We start from the raw sequence: 27,048 nt of genomic DNA on the forward strand, positions 1-27,048 counted from the left end.
GTGTTCAGACTGGTCTGGCTGCAACAAATTTCAATGTTAATTTCACAAGCATTTCTCCTGATGATTTTCTGGAAGAGGAGGATTCTTTGGCCACAATTCATAACTACTCCCATTCAGCTCTGATCTTTACAAAGCTTCAACTGTATGAAGAATCTGATTGCCAGTACTTTCCTCCTTAACACTACAATTCCAAAACAGGATTTATGCTTCTACCATCCTGCACATGCTCCTCAGTGACAAAAATCATCTTTGATGTTTGCCTTTACTAAAGCACAACTAGCATGTCAAACATGGATTCTTCTCCTAAAATCTGTTTTGATGTCATTTCATTTTGGTTATTTAGTTTTACTTGTTTATCATTTTATTCTGAAAATGGTCAAAATATAAACTTCATTAACAGCAAGCACTTACACAAACCCTTCGGAAATAAAATATCCCTCACTTCCTTTGGAAGATAAAAATCCACCACAACATCTGTTCAAACACATTTTAAGTAGGAAGTGTTTTTAATTCTACAGAAGACTGCTGTCAAAAGGAGCTGTATTGATACTAGCACTGTTACCTCTCCAGCACTATAGCTACGAAGTCGCTGAAGATGTTGCCTGTGAGTCAGGTGATTAGGGAGACGACCGTTCTGCAGTGGGATCCTGGGATCTATGAAGGTGGTAGCACGGCTGTTGTGGTCAACGAAGAAAGACTGAAACACACAGGAACAATGTACAGGGGTTATTTTTGTAAGGAGAAAGCCAACATTGACAGTATTATGGGATCATAAAGTGAAAATCACTGACAACTGTGTTTCAGAAATCTCCTGCTAAGGATATCCATGGATGGTATCTGCAAATGACAAGACTTTCTTAGCCTAAGCTAGAACAGCTCTTGGAAAATGCCTAAAGCTACATAGCTCAAAAACACATGTAATGTCCATGAGGTAAACGAGGCAGAAGAGAACAAAATTACCAGGGAACACTTCTTTAACCTTCTGGGTAGTTTCAGAAGTCACCCAGCAATGCTTAATGGAGGCAGACACTAAGCCAAATTTTGCAGTCATGACATATCTAAGCTGTAGACGAAACCTTTTTGTTAGTCCAGTGTTGCCTTGGCTATGGAGTGATATTCCACAGAAGGCTAGAGGGTCACCACTATGCTCTGAAGTATTTGTTCCTGAAAATTTTTTCTGCTTTTAAAATAACTCTGCTTGCTGCAAGTATTGTTTAAACCAAATCTTCACCAGTTTTGAGTCGAGAAAGAAAGGACCTCCAGTGATTTTGTAGGCTGATGTGCTGTGTTAAGCAAGTGATTAGTTTTGTTGACACACTTACCTTGCCCTGCTGGTCAGTTTTTATCTCCCAGCCACGAGGAAGTTCTAGTCGGGTGTCAGCAAACATGTTTATAAAATTTACCAGGTCCCTGTTGTGCTGATAGCGCTCGAAATTACGAGCATCTCTACGGATCTTCAGAATCATATGCTTCAAGCAGGTACTGTTAGTAAAGACTCGATAGGCACTCTATGAGATGGAAAACAAAAGTGAGGAAAAGCAATTCTGGTATCAAAACAACAGTTATTTCATGGGACATATGCCCAAAGAACTGAAACATATACTGTTCAAGTCAAGAACAATTTTCATCTCATCGCATTGATTTGAATGTCTGCTTTACACAAACATCTAAAAGTAAGAAACAGCCCACACACTACACACAGCTAGCCTGTGCATAGGCTGCCTCCTAAAGCACTCCCAAACCAGTCAGCTAAAACACCACCCACTCTAGATGCACACACTTGTGCCTATTTCAGTGTTTTCACAGTCCAACAGAAAGCCTGTTTGTGTGACTGGATGATCCCAGGAAGATGCAAAGGCAGCTGTGAACATATATTTATGGTATAATTCAAATCAAGATGTCTGTGATAGAACTCATCGACTGAAGAGGATTGCATTACAGATGTCTACATCTGAGCTTGTTAACTTATTTATGGTCACTTTATAGCCACAGGACAGAAACAGACACATTCAATTGTCTATTTTTGGAAGATAATGAAACGCTTCCTGGAACCGAGTATTTGTTTCTGCACTGACTAAAAAGCATGTCAGATGGAGATGTTTTCCTGAGTCAGATGAACATTACCCCTGAGGCAGGTAGTTGTATCTCACCATGGACATTAAACACACCTCTTAGGGGAGCATCCACTGATGCAGATTGGAGTTCATTAGTGTTGATCTGGCCGCAGAATAGGAGCCAAAGTGAACTGTATTTGTTGCCACAGGATATTCAACAATACAGTACCACAAAATACACGTGCAATGTCAACACTTTTTCTCAGGCTGCTCCTGGATATTTTACTTAAGGGAGAAAGCTCAAGGCATGGTAGGAAACTATAGAAATCTGCATGCCTTCTGAGCATTTCACTAGAGAGAAAATGAGTGTGCTGGTCCTATTGGTCAGCGCAAACAACTGAATTACTCGCTGAAGCTTTTGTTATACTACACAAAGTACTTTCTGCTGTCCTGGTCTTCTTGAGCAATAAAGGGTCATTGGAGGATATGTCCCTCCAGTGAAGTGAGCCCCAGTGTGTGTATCTGTGATCTGCCCAGAGAATCTGACCCAACAGCTTTCAATTCTCAATTTCTGTGTACTTTTAATGCATTTTAACCACTACAATGCAATAAAACATTTACAAGTATTATTTTTATCATGTAAGGATTTGTCATTGTGGTAGTGTTGAGAAGGGAATATACTTCTTGCAGGTCAGTGTCCCTAATTATGGTAAAAGCACTGGTGTATGTTGTGAAATCACAGAGATATGATCTCTGCCCTGAAGATATGACCTGGTTATTACCCAGGAAAGCTTCATGATTGCAAGTTGCTGAGTTCACAGCCTACTCCATGACAGAAGTTATATTTTGATCTGATGTTTGATCAATAACGGAGTTTTTGCACTAGGGAAACGAAAAATGTAGTGGAATTTTATCCCTCCACAGAATTAAAATACCTGCAAAATGAAAGCCTTTTCCTTTTAATTCTAACTGCTGGATAATATTTTCCAATTCCAACTTCATTGGTATAATTAATAGCTTGAAATTTTAATAGGGGTGTGTGGTTAAAATATAACAACCATGTTAAACCAAAAGTTACGTGGGCCATTATTTCTGTGCAAGTGGAATCTGTATGACTATTTGATGGATGTTTCAACAGATTGTTATGGCTCCCATATTAGAGACGATTTTATAAGCTCAAACTGAAGGCCTCTCTTTACTTTTTTATTTCAGTGAGAAATGAAGTTGGGACCTAATCTCTTGTGAGCTATTCCTTGTACCACTATAGAATCATTTGTTCCTTTTGCAAACAGCTATGCCAAAGGAAAATGATACAGCTTCCAGCTATAAATCATCATATATCATCCTGTCAATGGAAGAAATTATGTGCACTCCATAGCATAGTTCAGGCAATTTTAGATGAGTTAATATATCCCTTCCTCTGCAGGATGCAATAATCTCAGGGGCAATAAACTTTGCCAGAAACTTGGAAATGGACAGCTGGCTTCAGCACAACAAGTACAACATCCAGAACAGGACATTTGTCATTAGCTAAGGACCTGTGCAGAGACAACTCTTAAAGTGCTTTTTTAAAAATTTTACTTTCAAAAAGAAAGGCCATCACTACCCAAAACCAGATTTTCTAAATATTTTGAAGTTGCGTGGGTGTCTAGTTGAACCTATATTCAAGATAGGCAAACTAGGACTGGAACCTGATAACTACACATCCCTGTGAGATCTCCCTATCTGCTTCCTCCTGGTTGACCTACCATTAAACTTTTTCCATTCCACATCAGGTTTGCAACAAAACATACAGACTTATTGAACTAATTAAAAAAAAATAAAAAAGAAAAGAAAAGAAAAAAAAGAACTGATTTGAATATTTAAAAAGTCAGTTTCAATCTTTTTTTTTTTTTCTTTTTTTTTTTTTTCCCCCAAAACAGATACACTGACTCAAGTCAGTATTTCTTTCACTGCATTATGCCCACCTGCTTCTTGGGAGTGCAAACTGCAGGAGTAAATAATTTTTCCCTCTCTGTTCCCCTGAGATTTGGTGGAATCTGAGTAAGATTTCTCAGGAACATGGCTCCAAAGGTAACAAACTCACTCCCTGCAGCAACAGACAACAGAATCAACCAACCTGAAACCAAGGATTCCTGCTTAATCTGGAAGGGTAACATTAATGAGCTTCTCTGTGCTTCTCAAGGAACTCTGTGTATGAGGCAGAATTCCAGAAAGATTTTTCTTGGATCAGTCTGCCTGTGTTATCCCCAACCTGGTCTGGTGCTCAGAGAGGACAAGTGAGCCCCAAGCCACACAATTCAAATTCAGTGTGCATTCTACCTGAAGGCCTGGGGCACAGAGTCTGGACTCAGAAAGCAGTAGTGCAAGAGAGCAAATTGTAATTACTCACATAGTTTGCATGCAGCACAGTGAAGAACTCGGGATTGGTGATAAACTTCACAGCTGGAGACTGCAGGAGTAAGGTGATTTTTTGAGAATTCACAGGAGAAAGTGAACCTTCCCTCCTAATCTCTGGACAAAACAAACAAACAAACAAACAATAAAAGCACCAAAATTGTATCAATATAGTCGCAAGCATAGTCTAGTATCTAACCTTTACTGAACAGCAGCATCCTGCCCAATGCACCTACCCTCTCTGTTTTACCAAGATAAGTCTGCTGGCAAAACTGTAATCATTCTTATGGTTAATGCTGCAGTGTTTACAGCAGCAGGGCAGGAGCTGGATGCTCTTCTATAGTGTTTGTTAAAAACCTCTGGGTCATATCAACTGCTGTCTCTGAACATCAATGTGACCACAACAGTTTTTACCAGGTGACACTACTGTTACCAAGTCCTGACTGTTTCCTTGCACTGTTGATTTTGGAGAGAGCAGATTTCCCAATCCAGACTGAGGGGGATCACCAGCAGAAAGCATCTGGTAGCAAGGTTGAGACAAGGAAGTCCCCTGCCCCACCCATTTCCATGTTAGTGCTGCAAAACATTACCCTTTACTTGTAATTGCATCATTTTTGGCAAGTCCATGGTTTTGTTTACTCATATGGCAAAGGAAAAAAAAAAAAAGCAGTCACAAAGGGATTATTTTTAATCTGTATTGATTCATGAAGCACAGGAGCAGAACTGAGCATTTGAGAATGTGAATTCTGCAGAGGTAGGGGTTCTTTGACCTCTACAGACACCAGAAAAATGCTTCCTATCATGGAATTATGGCTTCAGTGTGCAGTTCTGGTATTTTCAAATACAAGCAAACCTTTATGTACAGTCCAAGGAAATTTGATGCAGAGGTCATCAACAGAATAAATACAGATTCTCATTTTCTTATTATCAACTATCACAATTTTTTGCCCTAGACACATTTTATTATGCTATCCACTTAAGACTGTAGATTACATCCGGTGCTGTAGTTAAATTGATTTATAGTGGTTTAGAATCTGGATTAATGTGTCTAAATTGTATTCCTTCTGATGTTTCTCATTTAAATTAAAAGGCAAATAGCAAAGATATCATACTGCAGCTTTCTCTTGTTCTAGTGAGGTTTGCATCACTCCTTGATCTTTTAATTCTTGGCATTTTATAGAGTATGGATTTTTTCTCCTAACAGCAATAAAATATCTACAGCAAAGACCATTTCCTGATTACTTAAGATGATATACATTATGCTCAATAGTCCTTTGGGGTTAAAACAAAAAAGTGAATGTTACATTAATAAACAGACCTAAATACTTAGGTAGCAATTCCTATTCAATTACTATTTTATTGTGTAGGTGATGTCAGTAAATGATTATAAATATTACACTTCATGACTGTATTACTTATAATTTAAATAGCAATAATACAATGTGAAGCTCATTTCTATCTCATCTACTAATAGAGAGTACTGCATTCTTCTTTAAGATTCATTGTAGGTAAAAGGCTTATACAAATTGTAATAAAAAGGACTGCAAAGAATTTTTTAATATCAAGCATTAAACATTCTTAGTCAGAACTCATTTTCAACCTAAAAACACCTAAAGGATTGTGATAACAAATAGATAAAATTGAATATTTTACCAAACCTGTTTAAAAAATGCAGGTTCACTATTCTTCTGTGTTCTACTTCAACATGGAACATTAAGAAAATTCAAGCAGACATTGTGCTGATTCTGTATGTTTGCCAATGCTATTTACAGAAGGATGGCATGAAGACATTTACTTCTTGTAGTCAACACAGAACACAAACCTAGGTGGGGCTGAGAATGATGCAAAGGAAGAGAACTGGCCATTCATTTTGGTAACACAAGTTCTAAAACAAAGGAGATAGCTATTTTTGTGGGTCTACAGGTTGCATAGTGGGTATTAGTCCGATTGCTAATAATTCTTACCCAAAAGTGTATATATATCCTTCATTGATGGTTTCACAACTGCTTTAAGGAAATATGACTATCACCCAGAAGTATAGAATAACTCCCTGCCCAGCCCAACCTTCCCTTGGTATGCATTTTCCTCTTCTCCTTCATGTTGGCACCAGTTCTGGTCTAGTCATCTAATGAGCCAGATGGAAGAACCAATTTGGCTGTAAAGAGCATTAACTACAAGAAATAAGATCAGTTTTCAGACAGATCAGTTGCCTGTTCTGGTATGGGGTGCTGTCACATGAGTTGGTGATGAGCAAAAAGACAGCTGTGCCTCCTTCAGTGGCAACCCACACTTAGATCAGCTCATAGCTATCACAAAGCTGCAGTCTTAAAAAAAAAACAAAATATTCCATACTCCATGCCAGGGCCACTGCAGGTGTGACCACACAAATGTGGCAGTGCAGAAGCCATGCCCAGAAATAATAAATTGTAAGGCCCCAAGATCAAAGTCACGCTGCAGCAAAAATAGAAGTGTGTTTTCTTGCAACTACAAAGCTGAACAAAAACCAGATACCTTCTCCATTTTAATTTCAAATAATAATAAATATTTTTTATTGCAATAAAGTAAAAATGCTTTGTCTGTCTTACTAGCTGTTAAAAAAATGAAGCTCTGTATCTGTTTTTGTACCTGTAGCTTCAGGTCTAAACCTCTTTTCTTTTAATTAGCTTTTGCACCCTGGTATAAAGAAGTTCCAGCCCCCAGTGCTCTCCAAATCTGAATGCCAACACTGAGTGGCACTGAACATGTCCTCGATACCTTTTTTTCACATACCTGAGCTTGGCTGGGAAGGCTCTGCCTCAGAGTCACTTCCTCCTCCAGTGGGAACTCTCTCCACCCTGTTTACTGCACCATCATCTTCAGTCCGCTCCGTTGCAATAGTTCGCTGGATATTTTGGTATCTACGTACATTCAGAGAGAGGAACAACATGCTTTAGTTAACAGAACAGCTTTCCAGTGATTTCTATCTTAAAAATTACCACTAATTTTAAAATATTCCAACGCTTGTACCTTCAGCATACAACAGAGTAAGAAGCATGCTGGACTCTTCTTCTTCAAATGTTGTAGCTAGTCACACTTGGGCCAACCACTACTCTGCAGATATTGCACTTTGCACTGACTAACAAATAGCTACTGTGCAAGGCAAGGAAGAAGACTCAAAGGTCAAATTCATAAAGGTATTTAGGCTACACATTGCTACTAGGCTTCTCTTTAAAACATCTGGATGTCTGGAACCTAAAAATATTAGTGGATCATGGTTCACTCTCTCATTTAGTCTTATGATAGCACAATCTGTGATGCACTGAGTGCCCTTCAGCCTTGTTATTACAGTATCGGATGCACATGCTCAACCATAAAAAGGTAATGGATATTAAAAGTGTTCACAATGTTGATGATGATACAGCATGGCCACCAGGAGAGAACACTTCCATTTTGGTAGGCAATATGGAATGTAGACTAGTAGGTAGTGTGAACTCAAAGAGCTATAATTAATGTGACAATCACAGAAAAGGAGAATAGAATGTAGCACATGAGCTGTGTGAAAAGCGTAAGGATGGGTTATATCCATTTCAGGAAATTAATGGGATTGAGTATTTAGCTTGTGTTGGGTTGCAGAACGAGGGAGAGGAAACAATACAGAGACAAGCGAGCAACAGTGAGAAAGACGACCAAGTAAATGCTGAATTAAAACCTGCAAACACCTTTAAAAACTATGCCATTTCCATGTTAATTATAGAACTAATTACCATATTAATTGATGCCAATAGGATTAATCATGGTCTTAGGGATGATCCCAATATTAAATACTTTACCAGATCAGGAACAAAGTATATATCTGGCTGTGAGAATAAGCTGGAGTGATCAAATATACACCACACAAAACAAAATCTAGTTAACCCACACAGACAGATGAATGAGAGATCAAGATTTCTCTGGTTCTACTGGTTAGCTATGAATATAAATCTTTTTATATGTTGAATAAGAAAATATATTTCATATACAGACAGAAATAAAACAAAAGAAAGAAGTAGAAAGAAAAAGGGAGAAAGGGGAAGAAAGAAAGAAAGTAGGCCCTCTTAATTAGATTAATTAGCTTTTACTCCACCCTGATATTTTTATCTGTATTTCTGGATTTCATTCCCATACTTACATAAATCAGAATGGCTTTACTGTCTGTATTTAATCTGATCCAGCATTGTTTGTCTCTCATTTTCCAGACTTAAACTCTTTTTTCTTTCCTCAGCTCATATTCTGACTTACAAATTTTACTTACTTTCTTTCTCTCTCTTTAATTGCTAATGCACATTTTACTCCAGATAGGAAGGTGGCCAAGAGTTAGTTCTTCAAAGTGACATGGGATCACATGAGACAATTTGGCTTTTACATCTCTCAACAGGTAGCATCTCCAGCAACTTACTGCAACTCAACTTTGGGCAGAAGGGGCTAGAGACAATTAAGAAAAACTACTTAAGTTTTAGTAGATTTGCACTAAACTTTCACAGTAGTATGTCTGTCCCTCAGTATCTAACGACATCTAAAATTTCTTTTGGAAGTTCAATAAAGAGCATCTTTAGAAATGCTTGTTTGTTTGTTTGTTTGTTTTAAAAACATCAATTGGGGGTTCTGTTTTTAAGTAAATATCCATCTTTACAAGGAACTTCTGATAGCAGATTTCACAAGAGCATGAATTTGCCTTAGTTGTTATGTCCCTCTGTTTTAGACCCACACTTCACATTTTTATTTACTTGACTGCAGGCAACTGAATGAAATTTCCAGTACTGTACTGTAGGAGTTTTAAAACACCCACATGCGGCAGCAAGTGTTTTTTTTTTGTTTTGTTTTGTTTTGTTTTTAAAAAAAAGGAGTTCATGTAATCAAATGATATAAGCACAATTATAAAAACAAAACAAAACAAACAAACAAACAAACAAACTTGTAGTTTCCATTTAATAGTTGGTAGAAAATCCCTACTGGCAAACCTTACAGAGCAACACTAGCTGTGTGCCAACAAAAAATATGCTTTTGGGGGGTTTCAATATTATAAACTCATCTTATATAAATACCCCAAAATGTCAAAGTAAGTGAAGAAAACATTGAAAGGGCAAAAGTTACGGGAATGGCTCTGGAAATTTCAGTCTCCTTTCAAAGTGATTTGTCGAAGAAATGGAGGCTTAACAATACCACACCGAGGATGTCTTAACTACACAAATATATTTTTGTGTGTTATTTATTACTTTTTAAATCAGTAAAAAAACAAGTCTAGATATACATATGCTGCAAAGGATCTTTCCAACAGAGCTTCATCAGCAATGGCTGTTGCAGGCTTTGCTAAGTTAGCAAGTCATGTGATGTTGAGAAAATGAGAAAGAGTCTTTAAAATAAAAATTATGGATGTCTCTTCAGAACTTGCCTAACACCTGGATTCCAGTTTTGCAATCCCTTTATCCTTGAGTGGCCTAGCACAGCTAATAGAAAGCTTTGAGCACAGAAGGAAAGCAGGTTTAGGCTCTTGGATTTGAAGAGTTATAGCTATGGGTTTCTTTAAATTTCCAAGGCTTTGTGGTTTTGGCAGGGCTGGAAATACCAAGCTTCCCTGTAATATTTTGGTCTTTCCATTCCCTCCCAAAAATGAAACCAGGAAGCTAAAAAGTGAGTAGATTGGTTCAAAAAGAAAAGTGGCCAATTTTTTTTTTTTTTCCAAACTAAGTGGCTTTGAGCCCCTTTTTGTTTCAGGTTAGAGCAAAAGTTCAGGCTGTTGTTAATTCTGTCAGGAAGGTCTTGCTATTGCCTCACTTAAAATGATTCTCAGGTGTGTTTGCTGAAGAATGTTTCTAATAATGAAGTTTGAAACACTAAAAAACGGTATTTCTAAAATGAGTGCTTAAAACCATGCCTGATTCTCCATAGTGCTTTCCAGTAACCGTTTATGAAATGTTGTTTTCCTCATAATACATAAATCTGGAGACTTGAATTATGTGAAATTTGCTTTAGGACAATGAAAATTTTAAAATTCTAGCAGCCTGTTTGAAAGTACAGAAATTATTTTCCACTTCAGAAATGCTTAGTTTGTTTCAATGGAGTATTCAGTATGAATCTCATTTATCAGAATCTTAGGAAATGTTCCCAAACTTGGGAACAGAACTCCTCATTCAACATTTTAAATCAGTAGAGCTCTTTGGCAATGTGTAGTGAATCATCATTTTTTTCCCTGTCCCAAGAAGCCATGGCAATTTATGTTTATTAAGTTGCACAGTGCTTAGTCTCCAACAGGATTCAGCTAAAGAGAGCTATGCCACTACTGAAAATCCTCTCCACTTCTCATTTTGTAATCAGATATTTGAATATTAAAAATAAAGAGATCCAATGAAGAATGTTAGATCCATTAACAGTCAATTACCAATCCAAACCAGTGACAATCAAGTCGCAACCAAGGAAGTCAGACAACCTACAAGAAAACCTACAGAGGAATAAAGTTTGCAGCAAGGAAGTCACAAATGCAATGCCTACTCTGCAGTTTCTGGTGAGATCTGAGATAGCTCATTTACCGATTAACCAGTTTTAGCTAGAAGAATGGTGAACTCTTGCAAAGACTCTCACAAAGACTTTCTCCTGGCTTTATGCTGCAGTTATATGACAGTTCAACTTAAAAAAAAAAAAATAAAGAAAAAAAAAAAGTCTGATGTATATCCAGAAAAGAGCTTTCTGTGGTAGATAGCTTGCTTATGTGGCAGTCAAATAGTCTGATCTTTGACGTAACCCAAATCCCTCTTGAAGACAAATGCCAAATGGCAGAGAAGAGTCAAATAAATTAACTGGAAAAAAAATCTACATTAAACATACACTTTGAGTTTTTTGTTTGTTTCTTTCTTTTTGTTTTTAATATTAACATCGTAGCTTGACACTTTCTGAGGAAAACTATAATGGAAACAAATGCAGGTTCTTTCACCTCTGCAAAACATAATACATGTTACAAATGACATCCAAAATAATAAATTTGGTGGGGAAAAAATGGAGAATTTCTTCAAGAGTGTGTTGATGGTGACAACTTACTGTGTACAATAACCACTTTCAGAAGAGTGGTTTACTCCCCAAAAGTTACATTAACTTTCCAGTTGTTGTCATTCAGAACACATTTCTCCTTACACACAGTAACTCCAAAGCTATTCCGCATATGAAAACAGTACTTTGAAACTGCATTCTTCTCTCAGCTGCAGATCTTTCTCTTAGCAAAGAGAAAATGGCCAACAAACTTTTGTGGCATTTCACATGCTATGATTAGAATATAATTTCAGTTTTGCTTGTCTAGAAAAGAAACCATATCATTACAGTAAGCAGGGAATAATAAAGAAAATCTTTTCTGAAGTTAAAAAGGGAAGATTTTTAGCCAGTTCTTTATTATTTTTTTTTGTCTTTCCTCTTAAATTCAGTCCAAAAAGCAAGCAAGAGAAAGAAATGATAAACAAATCTATGTGTGGATGAGTCACACAAAGGGAAAATATGTACCATGTTAAGAGATAACTGAGCTAGTTCAGAATGAACTCACAGATTTACAGCACCTATTACAACACTAAGCAGATCTCTCTATGTCTAGAAAGGCATACTCTGGAAAGGCATTGCTCTGCCCTGCTCTGTTAGGGGACAGACCTTTCAATAGGCCTAACTAGCTTGAGTAGAAATGCCACACTGATATAGCAACAATATTTCAGTAACTGTCAGCTCAGAAACCTCTGAAGATACTGTGATGCAGTGTTAGGTGCTGACACATGGGTACCACTCTAAGAGAAAAAGTTGAGAGTTTATGTGTTAAGAGTTAAGAGTTAGAAAGAAAAAGTGACTCCATCTTTTGGAAGAATGCTCCCCTCTCTTTTGGGAGTTTTTCCAAAGCCTCTTACTGTTTGAAATGTTTTGCAACATCTTTCACTCAACAGCGCTCCTCATGTGGGCAAGTTTGGGTACTGAACACTCCCAGCAGGTACACCAAGGTAGAAAGTGATCAGCAGACACAGGAACATGTATATTAGACTTGGACAAGGAAAGAGGAGAAATCTTTAGGGAGCTAAAGGGATACAGCGAGGAAGGAAGGAAGCCACTGGCATGGTGTGGAAGAAGGGGAGTGTGGATCTTAAGGGAATTTAGACGCAACTGCTCACCGCCGGTTCAGCTGCTCCATTTGCTGGATAGAGCCAGACCTGTGGATCCCATCTGGTGTTGCTGCGGCTGTGGGGCGCTGCCACGTGGTGGTTCTGTTGACGTGATCGACATAGAATACTCTCCCGTGGCTGTCTATCCGAGCTTCCCAATCTAGGGTTGGAAAGAAAAGAAGGGATGATGGTGTCAGTGTGAAGCTTTCCAAAAAAAAAAAAAGTGGGATATACATATACACAGACATACATACACACAGAGAGTGGATACACACACATGAGATAGATACTATATAGATGTCTATATGCGTGCAATATATGTGTATATATTCAGTGTATATATTCAAATATATATATACTCTGTGCTTGCCTATATGTATGTATATGCAATATATGCATATACATAAATATTTCACACACAGCACATAGGCAGCCTATGAAAACCACCATAGACTACGAAAAACAAGTGACATAGTGGGTATATTTTTAAAGGGCTGGATAATTTTACAATTAGTAATACCAGTTGGCTAGATTCTTTGCAGGTCAGGGTAGCCACATAGAACTGACCCTTAGCAAAGCAGGATTAAATAGGAGCTAATGTGGCAAATCCCATTTTTTCTTTTTTTTTTTTTTTTTTTTTTTTTTTTTTTTTTTTGTTTAATTTCTCTCTTTTTTTATACCGTGTCTCAGAAGGATACCATACAACAATTATAGGTTCCCCTGAAAACTGATCACAGCCTGGTTGAACATACCTGTAGAAATCTCTGCAGATATAAATAGATGTTTCATAAATTTATTGTACTGATGAATGCCAACTAGACTGAAAGTCTGCAGCATAGTATTTAGCCTTCCATCATTATTGTCTCCTGTTAATGTTTGTTCAAGTTGCCCCATGACTGAAAACTAAAAGTTCTTCAGTATCCAATGGTTTGTGGAAAATGGTAATGTTGATGACAAAAGGGGTTGGAACGGGGGAAATTCTGAAGTGAAAGTAAAACAGACTCTCACATCAGATTGCTTAGAAAGTATGGAGTAGTGATATAAATTTGACTTGCTAGCTTTGTATTTCTTTCAATCTGATCCATCAGCTGATGACACATCTATGTAAATAAAAGCACACACTTTCTACACCTGTTTATGTACAAACCTCACTCACATTCACACACAAATGTATATATGGTAATTACCTTTTTGGGGGCAAAAACTCTCTGTTATTCCCATAGCCTTACTGTGATGCCAGCTTTCCTGCTCTAACTGGGGATGACTCCATTCCTTCTATGTTCTTCTATGATCATATTTAGGATCAGCTGGACTTCATTCTTTACATATTACCTGCTTCTCTTTCTAAGAGAAGGACTGAAGTTGTACCTCTCCCTGCTTTGTCTGGAAACCCATCCTTCACAACCAGTTTCCTCCTCCAGAACACTGCCCCTGGCTAAACTCAGTTCCCTTACCCAGACTGGTCCCAGCCTAGTGTAGGCTGGCTTATGTCTATGGCTGGTTGCCCTTGGCATATTAATACCAGGAACCTGGAAAGGACACCAGAAGTCCCCGGAGGAATTTTCTCTAAGAATTCAAAACAGCAGGAACCTCATGCATGTGCATTATTTCCTTCAGAGTCGACTGTAAGTACCTCAGTAATTATAGGTGCAAAGCCTATGCTCACACCACACACAGACAGTCTCCCTCCCTCACAGTGAACATCCCTACATAATCTTAAGGGGAGGGCTCTCTGTTTCTCCCACCAGGTAAGGTTTACCAAGGATGTTGTAGCTGTTGCAAGAACAAGAACACAGCTTTGTGAAAACTATACCTAAAACACAAGACAGTGAAAAACAGCACACGGAGCGCAACAGATGCACACTGAAGGAAATCAGTCTGACACACAGGGCAGGCTGAAGGCCAATGCCTTGCCAAGCATGCTGTGACTAGCGGCAGGTGTACCACCATGGGTGGGGAATGGCCCTTCTGGAGCCATGCATTATTTGCAACATCCTAAATGAGATAATCTTGGCCCAAATCAAAGCTGACTTGGTGTATCTTAACATCACTGAGAAGATCTTTATTTTTCATGCCATTGTCTGGCAAAGGCCAAATCACCTCCCACTGCAGTATACATGTAACAGACAGGTGCTGAGCTCTGCTCTCTGGTGACCATCGATAAAACCTGAGGGAATGGAGTGAAGCTGTGACAGGGGAGGGTCAGGATGGATGTCAGGAAAATGGTTCTTCACTGAGAGGGTGGTTGGGCACTGGAGGAAGCTCCCCAGGGAAGTGCCAAAGTTCAAGAAGTGTTTGGACAACGCTCTCAGACATATGGTCTGAGTTTTGGGTGGTCCTGTGTGGACCCAGGAGCTGGACCCCAAGATCCTTGTGGGATCCTTAGACCCACACTCTAAGCCACCCTACATAGTAGACACCAACTAACGGTCCATGTCATATTGGTCTGGAGCCTGCTGATAGGCACTCAGTAAGAATACAACTGCCCAATTACACAGCAAAGCAAGTGCCTCATAATCCAGTCCTGTGAGCTATGGCTTCTGAGGCTACTTTGCAGTGTTTCTCTAATTAAATGTAATGCAGGGTTCCTAAGCTCTTAAGCATAACATTTAGAAATCCAGGAGCAACAAAACTTGTCCAGAGCTTGGAGGTCACGGTGAAAATATCAGGTCAGGATCATGCAGGCTGGACTACAACTTCAGACAGGCTATCTCTGCTGTGTGTATCAGGCATCCAGCAGCATTACGTACAAACATGAACTACACCAGTCTAACCGTGAGCACTGCTTTATTCATTGCTTTATGTGTGTATACACTTGAAACCATGGGCTGACACTGGCAGTGGCATACTGAAATAGTAGGAACTGTGTCACGTGGCTTTTGGGAAACCTGCAGCAGTCCTAGGTGAGTACTGATCCTTGGAACAGCCTTTCTGATCAGCTGAATAACTATTGTATTGATCACCTGGGAAGGCTGTCAGAGAGTGGCAGGTGTTGGTATTTTTGTTGTCCATAGATGTCAGGTGCGCTTCCTGCCTCCCCACAAGACAACCAGTAAGTCATACAAGTCACTGAAGCTGCATATGACAGCAGATTTGTGGACAGATGGTGGATACCTGCACGGAGATGGATGGGCTGACAGGTGAACTGACAGACAGGAGTCTGCTTTTGAGCTGTGCTCAAGTTCCTTCATGTTACTTCAGGGGGACAGGTGATCTAGGATGCAGCCAAATCCCCTCAGGCTTCTTTGTTACTTTTCCAGGCAAATTAAGACTGTGACTACAACAGAGACTAACCTCCATCTAACCTCCACAGCAGTGGCATGCTGGAGCACAGGCTGGAGACGGGACAGCAGCGGTTGTGTCCTCCAGCGATCCCCCTCCATCTGCTGAGTCTTATTTCACAGCAACCTCTGCAACAGCTGAGTTACACTACAAGACGCAACTTTTTCTGGCAGGCCCATAATCCTAGAGGGGCAGAGTAAACAGGCTGCCTTTCCCTTTCCAAGCTCAGCCACACCTTTGGCATAGAGTGGTGCTGAACTGGGCACATGTGTTTGTCTTGGCTTCAGTTCTGTAGGGCTTGCAGCAGTACCAGCGATCACAGGCGTAGTAAGGGGTGACTGTTAATGCCGTCAGGAGGCAGTGCAAGTTCTGCAAACCTGTCAGTTGCATACAGGCCTTAACATTTGGACTGGTCACTAGGACATTCCTACATAAATAACAAATCCGTTCTACATTACTTTCCTAAACAAAGCTGTCTGAGATTAAATTTCCTCCCTGGGACCAACTGGTATGAGGTTATGATGAAACAAAGCTATTCAGAAAACTATTCCAAAGAGAAAAAAGACTGACAAGAAGATTATTCATCTACACTGCTGCAAGTCCAGTCTACACTGGAGAGTCTACACTGTAGACTGGACTTGCAGCAATGGCAAATTATCTCCAACAGTACTTCTGAGCAGAAACTAATGCTACATGTGAGAGGCAAGACAAGTTTAACCAATAACTCACATTTAAAATGCAAAGTTTCTTCCCTTCCCATCATTTGAGAATTATTTAGCTAGGATTAAGAGGCATTAAAGGCACTGAGGCAGTGATACCAAATGCTAGATGAAGAAACATTTCTAGATTAAGACCATGGTTTTTCCTTTAAAATTACTTTGAAATTTCATTGAGAGCTTTTAGCACTACCTTCCTTGTTGATATTATCTGATTCAACTTTTTCTTCTCACAAAATTAACTTAGTAGAGTCTATTCTTATTAAAATCAATATGCTTAACCCCAAAGTTTCAGTCTCTACTGTAAAAAGGTTACGTGTGAATGCTAAAATAAAATCCTACAACGGGACATAACTTCTGCACTGTATTGTTGTGCACTGCATTTCATGTTCTTAAACCTTGTAGTGAAAGCACTTGGGAAAACCAATGGTAGAAATACTGGCCTTTTGAGGATAATTATAAAAATGAGGAAAAAATGTATTAAATTGGTGACAGATGAATATAGGACATGGATTGACAGTACGTTTTGTTTACCTGAGCTGGAGTCAGTGTCCTATCATAAAGTCATCTAATTGGGAACTATTCACAAAATGTTGAGGTAAGAGTGGGAGGAAGAGAGATTTTCCTGTTACAGAGGTAACCATTCCCATTTCATCATTCACCGGCAAGCCACAGTGGGACTCTAATAAGACTTCATTGGGCTAGAGGCATTTGAATCATTCATGCTACTGTGCAGCTGACGCCAGCATCGGGGCTATTTTCAGTTCAGGGAATACTGACAGCATGGTTGGTAAATGATGAATTATTTGTCAAGGGCACCATGGGCCAAATAAGCGCGTTCCCTACTTGGGCTTTGAAGAAAATAGAGTGCTTTGTTTATACGCCTGGTTGTTTTCTGAGGCACTGCACAAGTTAGGTTGCTAAATCACGTGCAGAATGTGAAGTTGACTCGCAGCACGTTGCAGGGCATAGAGTGCACTCTGCTGGGCAGTTAACGCTAATGCAAAAAGTGGGCTAATCCTCTAGGTACACAAGTGAAAGGCTGTAGAACCAAGGGAAAACACCTTCAGCAGTAGACACGGCAGTAAAAACCCTGTATTATCAGCCTGTTGGTTGATCACTCTACTTGCAACCCTCTAATTTTTATTCAGCATAACTTCAGAGACCATTACAATCCATAATGAACATAAAATGATTTGATCATCAAATCCATAAACAATACGATGGGTCCATGGTACATGAAGTGCCTTTCCCCAGCTTCTGCTGTTTCTGCTCAGATTTGGACCTGCTATCTGTCCCAGGAGCATCCTGACTGTGAAAGGGTTCCTGCTGAACCTGCAAGTAGAGCTGACAGACCACAGGGAGTGCTATCCCAAACCATGTTGGAATTGTGTTACGAAAAATCCTGAAGACAAACATTACAGAAAAATCAGAGTACCTTGCTGACACAACAACCAGAAGCTTTTTTGTAAGGCTTCCAGAACACTTGACAGATACCCACTCATTCCAGTCTTACAGCATTGACTGGAGACAGGGAAACATTAGTATTTTCATATCATGGTAGGTAAGTAAAAGGATGGATCAAGGCAGAGGAAGGTTATAGTGCTTGTCCAAAACACCATGGCAATACTTGAAGTCAGGGTCAAATACGGGAAACAAAAGACCATATTGCTTAGGTTCTGGAGAAAGCGTATACAGAACAGATGGGGTTATTTAGAAAGACATACTGACCTCTACACTGTTTGAGTTAACAGGAAAGGCTGAAAAATGTAATAAATTAAAAAACTAAAGCTTACTTGGTGGAAGAGGCTCATCGATAGTTGGGTAGTGATGATGGTCAGGCCTCAGAGAAGGAAGCTGGCTGACTGGCTGAGAATTATGGAGTAAAGGACAATCACCTATGGACAAGATATTCAAGACATTGACAGTCATTCACTGTTCTTACAAAGTGGTTCAAAAAATGTGCTACTGTAAAACAAGCGATTTTTTTTTTTTTTTTTTTTTTTTTACAGAGGTTAGCCTGGTGTCCTAACAGCTTTGGTTATTCCTATTTCTAGGCACTATGTTAATAATATCTCACATGCCCAAGAATTATGAAAATAATGCAGTCAAGGCTCTGGTCTCAGGTTTGTGTCAGTGCTAAGCTATTATGAACCAGATTCTGGACTCATAGACACACAAGTGTAAGCGAGAGAAGAATCAGGCTTGATCTCTGAGAAATACTGTACAGCTCAAGCAGCTTCTGCAGAAATTGGGCAGGAACATGCAAAATCCTGGTTCCAACTGTTCCCATCAGCAGAATACAAGGCTAAAAACTGCCTTGAATCCTTCTCTGCTTTTCCGAAGGATCAATGACTGTATAAGTGGACTGGAGTGGCAGGATTATGCAGTCCCTGCAAAGCAGAAGATCGTCCCCTTCTATAGGTATATTTAAAAATTCAAAGTGTCCATCTTGGGTGGAAGGAGGGAGAATGAGAGAAGGACCAGAAACAGGTAGGAGACAGGTGGCAGAAGAGAGGACAAAAGATAGTGAGACATAGTCAGGACCTGAGATAAAGAGGGAAGACCTGAGATACAGAAGAAGGAAGAAGAAGAAGAAGAAAAAGAAGAAGTGACACACAGTAAGTAGACAGTGCAGAGGTAGTTTTTAAAAACACTAACATTGTATATATGCCTATGTATCTGAGTATGAAATAAATGAAACCTAAACAAATGTCCAAACTCATGTTCTGTTGAGAGGAACAAGTAACTTAAGATCCATTCAATGTTTATAGAATCCTCTAAGAAACTAAGAAGCGTATGATAAGGATGAAAATTTATTCCTCATCTTAGACTTAACTGTGAGAATGAGGAAACTGCAAGGTAAAACTTTGCAGGTTCTAGAATTCAGATTCCTTCTTGTTCTCTCCTTAAAACCTTAGAAACCAGGACTATTAATCCTAATAATGAACACATTTTCAAATTGTGTGCTAACAGTTTTTTTGCTATAACCTCCAGCTCCAGGTGGCTCTGTATTACAGAGATACAATCTAAGTTACATAAATAAAACATTTATGTGCATCAAAAAGATACATCTTAGGGAAAAATATTTAGTGTTTCCAACATCACCAGAAAATTACACAGATACTTAACAATTAAAAACAGACCTTTCAGCTGAACCAAATTCTGTGTGCTGGCTGCTTTAATTGTCTTTAATGTCAGGATCTTAATACCCTAAGAAAGAATATTTTGTAAAAAAAAATAACACATAGCTATCAAATGAAAAAAAAAAAAAAGCCTAAATATATATCTCTATACATTTTCTTTAAACAACCAACAGCTAGAAGGCTTCAGAAGCCAATTTTGTGTAAAACTGAAAAAAAATCTCACACCATCCAGAAGTGAGAAAAACTGCTTAGACAAAAATACTCCCTCTTCTAGATGCTCTGATGATACCGTATGGCCTCTTAAATGTCTTCATTAAACCACTTGTGTATAGGCGTATCTCACAGTCACATCTGCTGTGTGTTTTGAACAGACAGCAGAGTTACATAAGTTATTGCTCGGTGCTAAAAGTCCATCTCTCACAGCCTGAAAAATGGTGCTGTTACTCCAGGTGTTGTAGCACAAACTACCAGAACATCCATCTGTGTTTCTTTACTTACCTCACCACAATTGACTCTCCCCTAGTCAAGACAGTTACGCCAAGCCAGCGGAAGCATGGTAGTGTCAGTCACCTGGAGCAGGCGGAGGTGACCATATCTACTGTGCTTGTAACAGCCGCCAAATCGTGAAACAGTGTGCACGTTACTGAGGTACCCCCTGGTGATATCAAAAGTGCTAAGAACAGGGCTGCCCTTCAGCCTTTCTCTCAGCTAATCAAAGCCACTGTGAATGCTGCAGTGAGCTTTATACAGGCTCGAGGGACAGTCTTGTAGCTGTTCTGAAACTGTATGCAGAAGAAGACACCCTCTCCCCACATCCCCTCTTTAAAAAGTGCACGCAGCCCAAAGTAACCATCGGATCTGTAAGCATGGTCTCATGCACACACACACTCCTGCCCTCCTAGGCATATGTGCACATAAATGCTGCCCTTATACAAATACCCTCGCCTGCAAGGAAGAAGGATCACCTCACAGGGGATTTCTGTTTCTCTCTTTACTTCTGAGAATTATTTTTTTTTGAGGGGGGCCAGATTCTGTTCTCCAGAGTGAATAATTGCTTAGGCACAGCTGTTTAGATAGGCATTACACAGCCCAGTATGTAGGGACATCCTTACACCTCTCCTTTTGCCAGAGCAGTGGAAGAGGTAAATGAAGTGAGAATGGCCACAGAAAAGGCAGAAGGATGCTTTGGCTGTGGTTTCCCAGTCATCCCAAATTTGATATCCTCTTGGTGCTGTTTAAATTTGGTGTCACTTATACCAGGATAAAGCTGACTCAGAATCTGGAAATGCAAAGACCTTGCTGCACAACCCTCAGCTGCTGCTGAGGCCTTTACTTCTTCAGCCTGAAAAAAAAATAAATGAGCTGAAGAAACGATAAGTGACCAAATCCACCCTTTATGTAACTACACAAAATAACTTACCAAAAGTAAGAATTTAATATAAGAATTTGGAAGGATTGAAAAATAAAATAAAATAAAAATTAAAAAGACAAAAATGATTTTCTTAATTATGTTTCATCTCTAGAGGAAGATGAGATGAGAACTTTGATATAGTCAAATTTTCAAAGCATCTGAGAAAAAAAAAAAACAAAAAAACAAAAAAAAAAACACAATACCTGAGTTGCCCTGTGGTCTGTGAAATCTGATGTAAATCTGTTTGATATTTGGGAAACTGGAATAAACAGGCTTTGTAAGAGGTAGCTGGTTTCATTTCTAACTAGCAAGTGTTTGCTTCTCTCCACACATATGACTGTGTATGGCTACCAATCATATACAGATACTGGCCCAGGTCTTCAGCTGGAGTAAATCAGCATATCTGCTCCTTGATAAGCACAAGCTGGTCCTCTCACTGGCTACCAGAGACATGGCAGTACATCAGATATGTGAAATGAAACAATCCCAGGAAATAAGGAATGGGTTGGTGGATGTGATAATGCTGATCTGCCACATAACTTCAGCTAATCTTGATTTTATAATGATGCATGTATATCTACAGGAATCCTTATATATATGGATCCCCATCTGTATATGCTGGGAGATTACTGGGATTTTTAAAGACAGGCTCAATTATCCAACCCTCCCTGATATATCGCCCAGCTCAGAGCACCCAAATTTATAGGAAATAAACCGTGAGCTATCTGAAACCTCGATTATCTGATGCCTTCTGTGACATCCAGATAATCAGGGTTGCTCAGCGCATTGATTCTCAGGATCTAACCTTCTCTTCTGCTGCTTGGACCTGCTATTGGGGTGTCTAGACTTTCTGTGGCTCTTTGTGGGTTCCCACCATGAGCTACTAGTTCATCTGGCCACTGGGAGGAGCCATCCACTTGCTCCCTGTCCAGCTCAGGGCTCTGTACTGAATCTGGCACTGACTCAAAAGCACTGTTCTCCTCCTCCTCATCATCTTGTGAGGAAAAGACCGTGCTCTCAGAAATCTTTGCACTGTCGACAGAGGAGAAGCGGGTGTGGCTGGAGAAGCGATTGTTACTGTCATAGCAGGAGGTGCTGTAGCAAGAGGTGCTGTAGCAGGAGGTGCTGTAGCAGGAGGTGCTGTAGCAAGAGGGGCTGTAGCAAGAGGTGTCGCACGCCTCACATTCGTTGTCACCATTAGGCCTGGAGCTCGACTCGCTCTCGCTTCCTGTCCTGGGGTGTTCCCCGTCCAACAGCCCATCATTTAAGTCAGAGAGTTGCTCCTCCAAGGTCCCAGGAGGCACTGTGCATTGGCTGAAGTTCTCTTCGACCTCATTTTCCAGAGGAGGCTCTGCTGCCATTGTCTCGCTCTCACTGACCACCTCCTTATCCAATGCCTCCTTGACTGTGGACTCTTCATCGTTCTCCCCACCGTTGCCACCATCTTGCTCTTCTTCCCCATCGCTGCTCATCTGCGCTGAGGGCAGGCTGTGGAGCAGGTTGTGGATCCGTATATAGTGTGTGCGAGGGGTCTCTGGCTCACCACAAGCTGAAGCTATTACTGTCTCAAGTTCAGACACAGGCAAGGAGCATGGCCTGGTTTTCCTCTTTGCTGTGGTCCTCAGTTGGAGCTTGCTGTCTTCCTCCTCCTGGGCTGAAGCCCCTTCTTCCTGACTCTTCTGTAGATCCTTGCCAGCTTGCACATCTGCACTCACCTCATTGGCATCTAAAGCTTCTATACTATTCAAGACTCCATCTTCCTGAGAACCAGAATTGACTTTGTTGTTTTCCCTAGCTTCAGTCTCAGGAGGAGACATGCAAGCCAGCAGAGCCAGCTGCTCCGTGAGGTCCGTGGCACTCAAAGAAGGCAGCGCTTCTCCTGGGATGGATTCGAAGGGCTCGGGAACTGGCACCGTATCAACCTCTGCATCTCCTGCTAGCTCTTCCTTCACGTTGTTCTGGTTGACTTCCCCAGGTGGTTTGACAGCCCCTGGGCTATCCATACTGTTCACACTGTATCCATTTAGCTCTTCTGGAGCTGTGTTTTCTGAGGTCACTGTGTTGATGCATGGAGGCTCACCGAGGCTTTCCTCTGTGGGGTTGTTCACAGGGCTTTCCTGGAGGTCAGCTGGCTCAGGATCTGCACTAATGGAGACCTCTTCATCATCTGTATAAGACAGTAAAAGAAATTACGTACTCCTTTAACACAAAGTGTTGACTGAATGAGTAGCTTGGTTATGGGGGCACAGGCATCCACAGCAATCTGAGAAAATTAAAAGCATAAATTACAGAACTAAATGAGTGGGTAAGTGAGCAACCATCAAGAAATGCTGCTTTTTTGATACGCAGCCTTTGTACAGTGGATCTAACGATTATGGGGCTTACTCATGGTGACATTCTATATTCAGCACTCTTCCTCCTTGCAACATAACCTGATGGTAGCACCTTCTGAAGCTGCTCTTTGAGTCAACTGCCATAAGAAGGAATATTATGGGAATGATAAGGAAGCCTTCTCTGATGTTTTAATGACATTTTTCTTGTCATGCAGAAGATGATAAGATTCTACAACAGAGAATTAAACAAACTGCTTTTCACATCCCAAAAGCTGGAAACTTCCCCCAAAAATCCTTTGATCTGATCCCCATCTGTACAATCTCCTCCCAGATGCCAGACAACCTGGGCTCTTTGACTCCACCTACCAGTCAAAAGAAAGGAGTCAGGCTTGTCCAGCAAGGGGCAGGTCACAATTTCCAACTACAAATACCCTGCTGGCTTGACAAAGTTTTCCTGAGAGGGCCCTACCTTAGAGAAGCAAAAAGTCCCTGGGCAACGCTATTGAGATTTTCACATGAAACCAAAGTTCAAACTGACTCCATCATGACAGTGACTTCCTAATAACTACAAGAGAACCTAAAACAAAACCAAACCAAAAGGGAGGGTGGGAGGGTTACAATACATTTTCTTTTATATTTTTCTTAAATTAAAAGTAATCAAAACGAGGAAGTTTTCAGTCATCTCTACTATTACTTCTCCATTTTTATTCCTAAAGTGCTCAAATGCTCATGACTCTACAAATAACAGTCCATCTAACACTTCCTCAGGGCAGATGACAGAGAAGCAGCTGGGACCATAGTTTTCCATCCTCTTTTCTCTCAGTGACAAGGGAGACTATCTGAAGCTGCCAAGAACAGGGGCATAGAACAGTAGCTGCAAGCTAAGGGGAAACAGGGAAGAAATTGTGACTCACGATGCATCCTGTGACAGGAGGTTTTATGCACTTTCCTTTCTCACGAGTGTACCTAGAGTTCCAGAGCAGCCAGGAAAGAATTCAGATTTCTGAGGAGAAACGAATGCAAACCAAAAAGACGGATGTAGATAAATGATGCGTAAAGATTAAGAATTACCTGGATGGATAGAGGAAGTTATTTCAAATCGGAACTGCAGCTGGCCACTGACATGATCTGTAGGAAGCCTGCGACCAAGAGTGTAGCTTACAACCCTGTCCCTGCAAGAAAAAAAATATTGTCACAATAGACTATAACCTACCAAATGTCTACTGTCCACAGATAAAGCTGCTGTGTCCTACAAAAATACATAATGAGTTTCAAAGTCTATTCAACCCAGCCATGAGGGCATGTTGACTTGCATATGTGAGAACAAATGGCAGAGCAGGAGAGGACAATGTCTTCAATTACAATGGAACAGCTGCGTCAGTGATTCAGACAGGCTTCTGGGATACACACGCACATATGTATATATATAGAGAGAGAGAACGGTGGGAATGGAACTTCTGCAGCATGGGTATGAGAATATCAACATGGGAAGCAAACAACTCCCACTTCAGCTATTGTAACAAGACTTTACTTCCCTGCTGATCTGACCATATCTACCCTTATGCAGAACCTCGCATTTTTGTATTTCCTTCCCTTCACCATCCGCATAAAATTCAGCTTTCCTGTCCTTTCTTTCCAAATCCTGGACAGGCCAGTCCCCGCTTACCACTTTCTTGTTTCAAACTGGTTGAACAACTACTCTTCATCTCTTTCCACCCCTCTTACCTCTATGAAGCTGAAATATCAGGAGAACACCTTCCTGACAAGGTTGATCAATGACTCCATTCTGTCCTTGTGCAGGTCCCTCCCTTTGCCACACTTCATCCACCCCTCAGAACAGAATGAAACTACAGAAGAGATTAACTTCCCAGCTGCCCAAAACGAGGCTGAATCAATGTTTGCAAAGCATTTTTGACTGCAGAGGGTTCACTAGATAGTAATAGTTATACATCTTTTGAAGAAACATAGTTCACTTTCAGTTGGGCCCAATATATTTGCTAGGATAGTTTCACATGCATTGGAAACTCATATAAATGAGATGATCTCAAGGTTTACACATGATCTTGGTTGTATACTTCACATTGAGCTTGCCTGAGATTTAAAAGCCACCATGGTATTAAAACTAAACCAGATCTAGGTGCAGGCTGGAGGCACGGCTCTTGGCAAAGTATACCCTTAGATAGACAGTGTTTACCATAAGGAAGTAAAATAGGAGGATATAATCAAGATGATGATGACAAATCTTTCCACATCGAGGGAAGCCAGTGATATCAGTTATAGGGCTCCACCTTACCCAAGCTGTTCTTTTCCATCTGGTTTCTAAAAAGCCACTCTATCTTTCTTACTTGAGAAACAGGGAGGTAGTTTAGTCCCTTCTGGTAGATTCAGCTGTCAATATCACAGCCAGTTTCTGAAACAGCTGTTCAAAAACACTTCCAACAAGCTCAGCTTCCTGCTGTTCTGATGAACTGAGATCCAATTTTCTGAAGTGCCCTCATGGGAACTGCATTGCCTATGTTCTTCTCAGTAGATTACTCTTTCTCTCCCTGCTCCTCAAGGTCTAAACCTTAGAGTTTACAGCCAACTTTTTAGCTTTGTTGACATGCTATCCATCCTTCACAAATTGGTGTGTTACTTTGTCTGCACACACCTTCCAAGGACATTCTTAAAAAGGGGAAGCAGGACAGGACTGCTGATTTGAACCGGTTACTCCTTGGCAGCAGGGGAGGGTCAGAAAGATTTAGTTACAACATGACACATATGTTTTATAGTATCTCCACTGTCTAGAAATTAAATGAAGGAGGAACAGATTTGGCAAGATTTCAGCCCACATTAATTCCCTGAAACATGAAAATAGCCTGTTGATAACATTAAAACAATGTTTAAATTGAAAATATTGCACTCTCCAGATTTGTGGTCACGACACACAAAATCTTTCTTAAATGCCAGTTCTCATGTTTCAAAACGCAATGAATAAGGCTATAGAGAAAAATTACTGGCTGGATAATAGTTGTATAAATTCTAATTAACATAATTCAACAGGCAACTCTCAGTTTGATAACTCCCCCTCAACATCATTGTAACACTATAATGATACATCATCAGGGACTTAAATGGCAGCACACTCCTTAAAAAGCTCAAGGTAACACGAGCAGCAAAATTACCCTATGGCATGTCTTTCCAAGAGGCGCTGAACTGGCATAGACAGTTTTCCCAGGAAACGCTTGATGATCGGTCGGCTCTTTGCGAATTTGTCCTTAACTTCTATTTCCAGGACATCCGTGGGCAGGGAGACAAAGCTGAATTGCTGCAAGAAAAGAAGAGCACAGAACATGAAGCTGGTATCCAAGCCATGGCAACAAAATCCTGCTAGCATCTGATTGACCCATGGGACTCTCCGGCTTTTTCACAGTCCTTGGACCCCCAAGACACAGGCCTGCAAAATAAAAAAGCTTGTTCTCAAAGCAAGTAGGTAAAAGCACACTATATGTACTGTGTAACATTATGTAATTGGGCTTGGGGAATGCAGGAATTTAATTTATTCATATCATATTAGAATCCAAACACTCTA

At 40.2% G+C, this 27,048-nt stretch overlaps 1 protein-coding gene and 1 long non-coding RNA gene across 10 annotated transcripts in view; both read right to left on the reverse strand.

Annotated features, from left to right (window-relative positions):
- The window catches only part of HECW1 (HECT, C2 and WW domain containing E3 ubiquitin protein ligase 1), a 264,423-nt gene that overhangs the window by 58,011 nt on the left and 179,364 nt on the right, over positions 1-27,048 (reverse strand). For 5 of the 9 annotated variants that reach the window (XM_084508692.1, XM_084508691.1, XM_084508693.1 and 2 more), the window contains 9 exons: positions 26,642-26,784; positions 24,549-24,649; positions 21,950-23,311; positions 18,384-18,485; positions 12,599-12,749; positions 7,221-7,348; positions 4,447-4,568; positions 1,323-1,508; positions 563-697 (listed from right to left, as the gene is read on the reverse strand). In XM_084508692.1, coding sequence (XP_084364818.1) covers positions 563-697; positions 1,323-1,508; positions 4,447-4,568; positions 7,221-7,348; positions 12,599-12,749; positions 18,384-18,485; positions 21,950-23,311; positions 24,549-24,649; positions 26,642-26,784 — 2,430 coding nt within the window. The remainder of the gene's footprint in view (positions 1-562; positions 698-1,322; positions 1,509-4,446; positions 4,569-7,220; positions 7,349-12,598; positions 12,750-18,383; positions 18,486-21,949; positions 23,312-24,548; positions 24,650-26,641; positions 26,785-27,048) is intronic. The other 4 variants (XM_084508699.1, XM_084508697.1, XM_084508696.1 and 1 more) reach the window with 4 other exon arrangements.
- Positions 20,678-21,943, reverse strand: LOC311431327. The gene is made up of 2 exons (XR_014689347.1): positions 21,348-21,943; positions 20,678-21,075 (listed from the first exon to the last, which is right to left on the reverse strand). It is a non-coding gene; the product is annotated as an uncharacterized lncRNA (long non-coding RNA).

Source organism: Aythya ferina (assembly GCF_964211825.1).
Source record: "Aythya ferina genome assembly, chromosome: 2".
Classification (NCBI taxonomy): domain Eukaryota; kingdom Metazoa; phylum Chordata; class Aves; order Anseriformes; family Anatidae; genus Aythya; species Aythya ferina.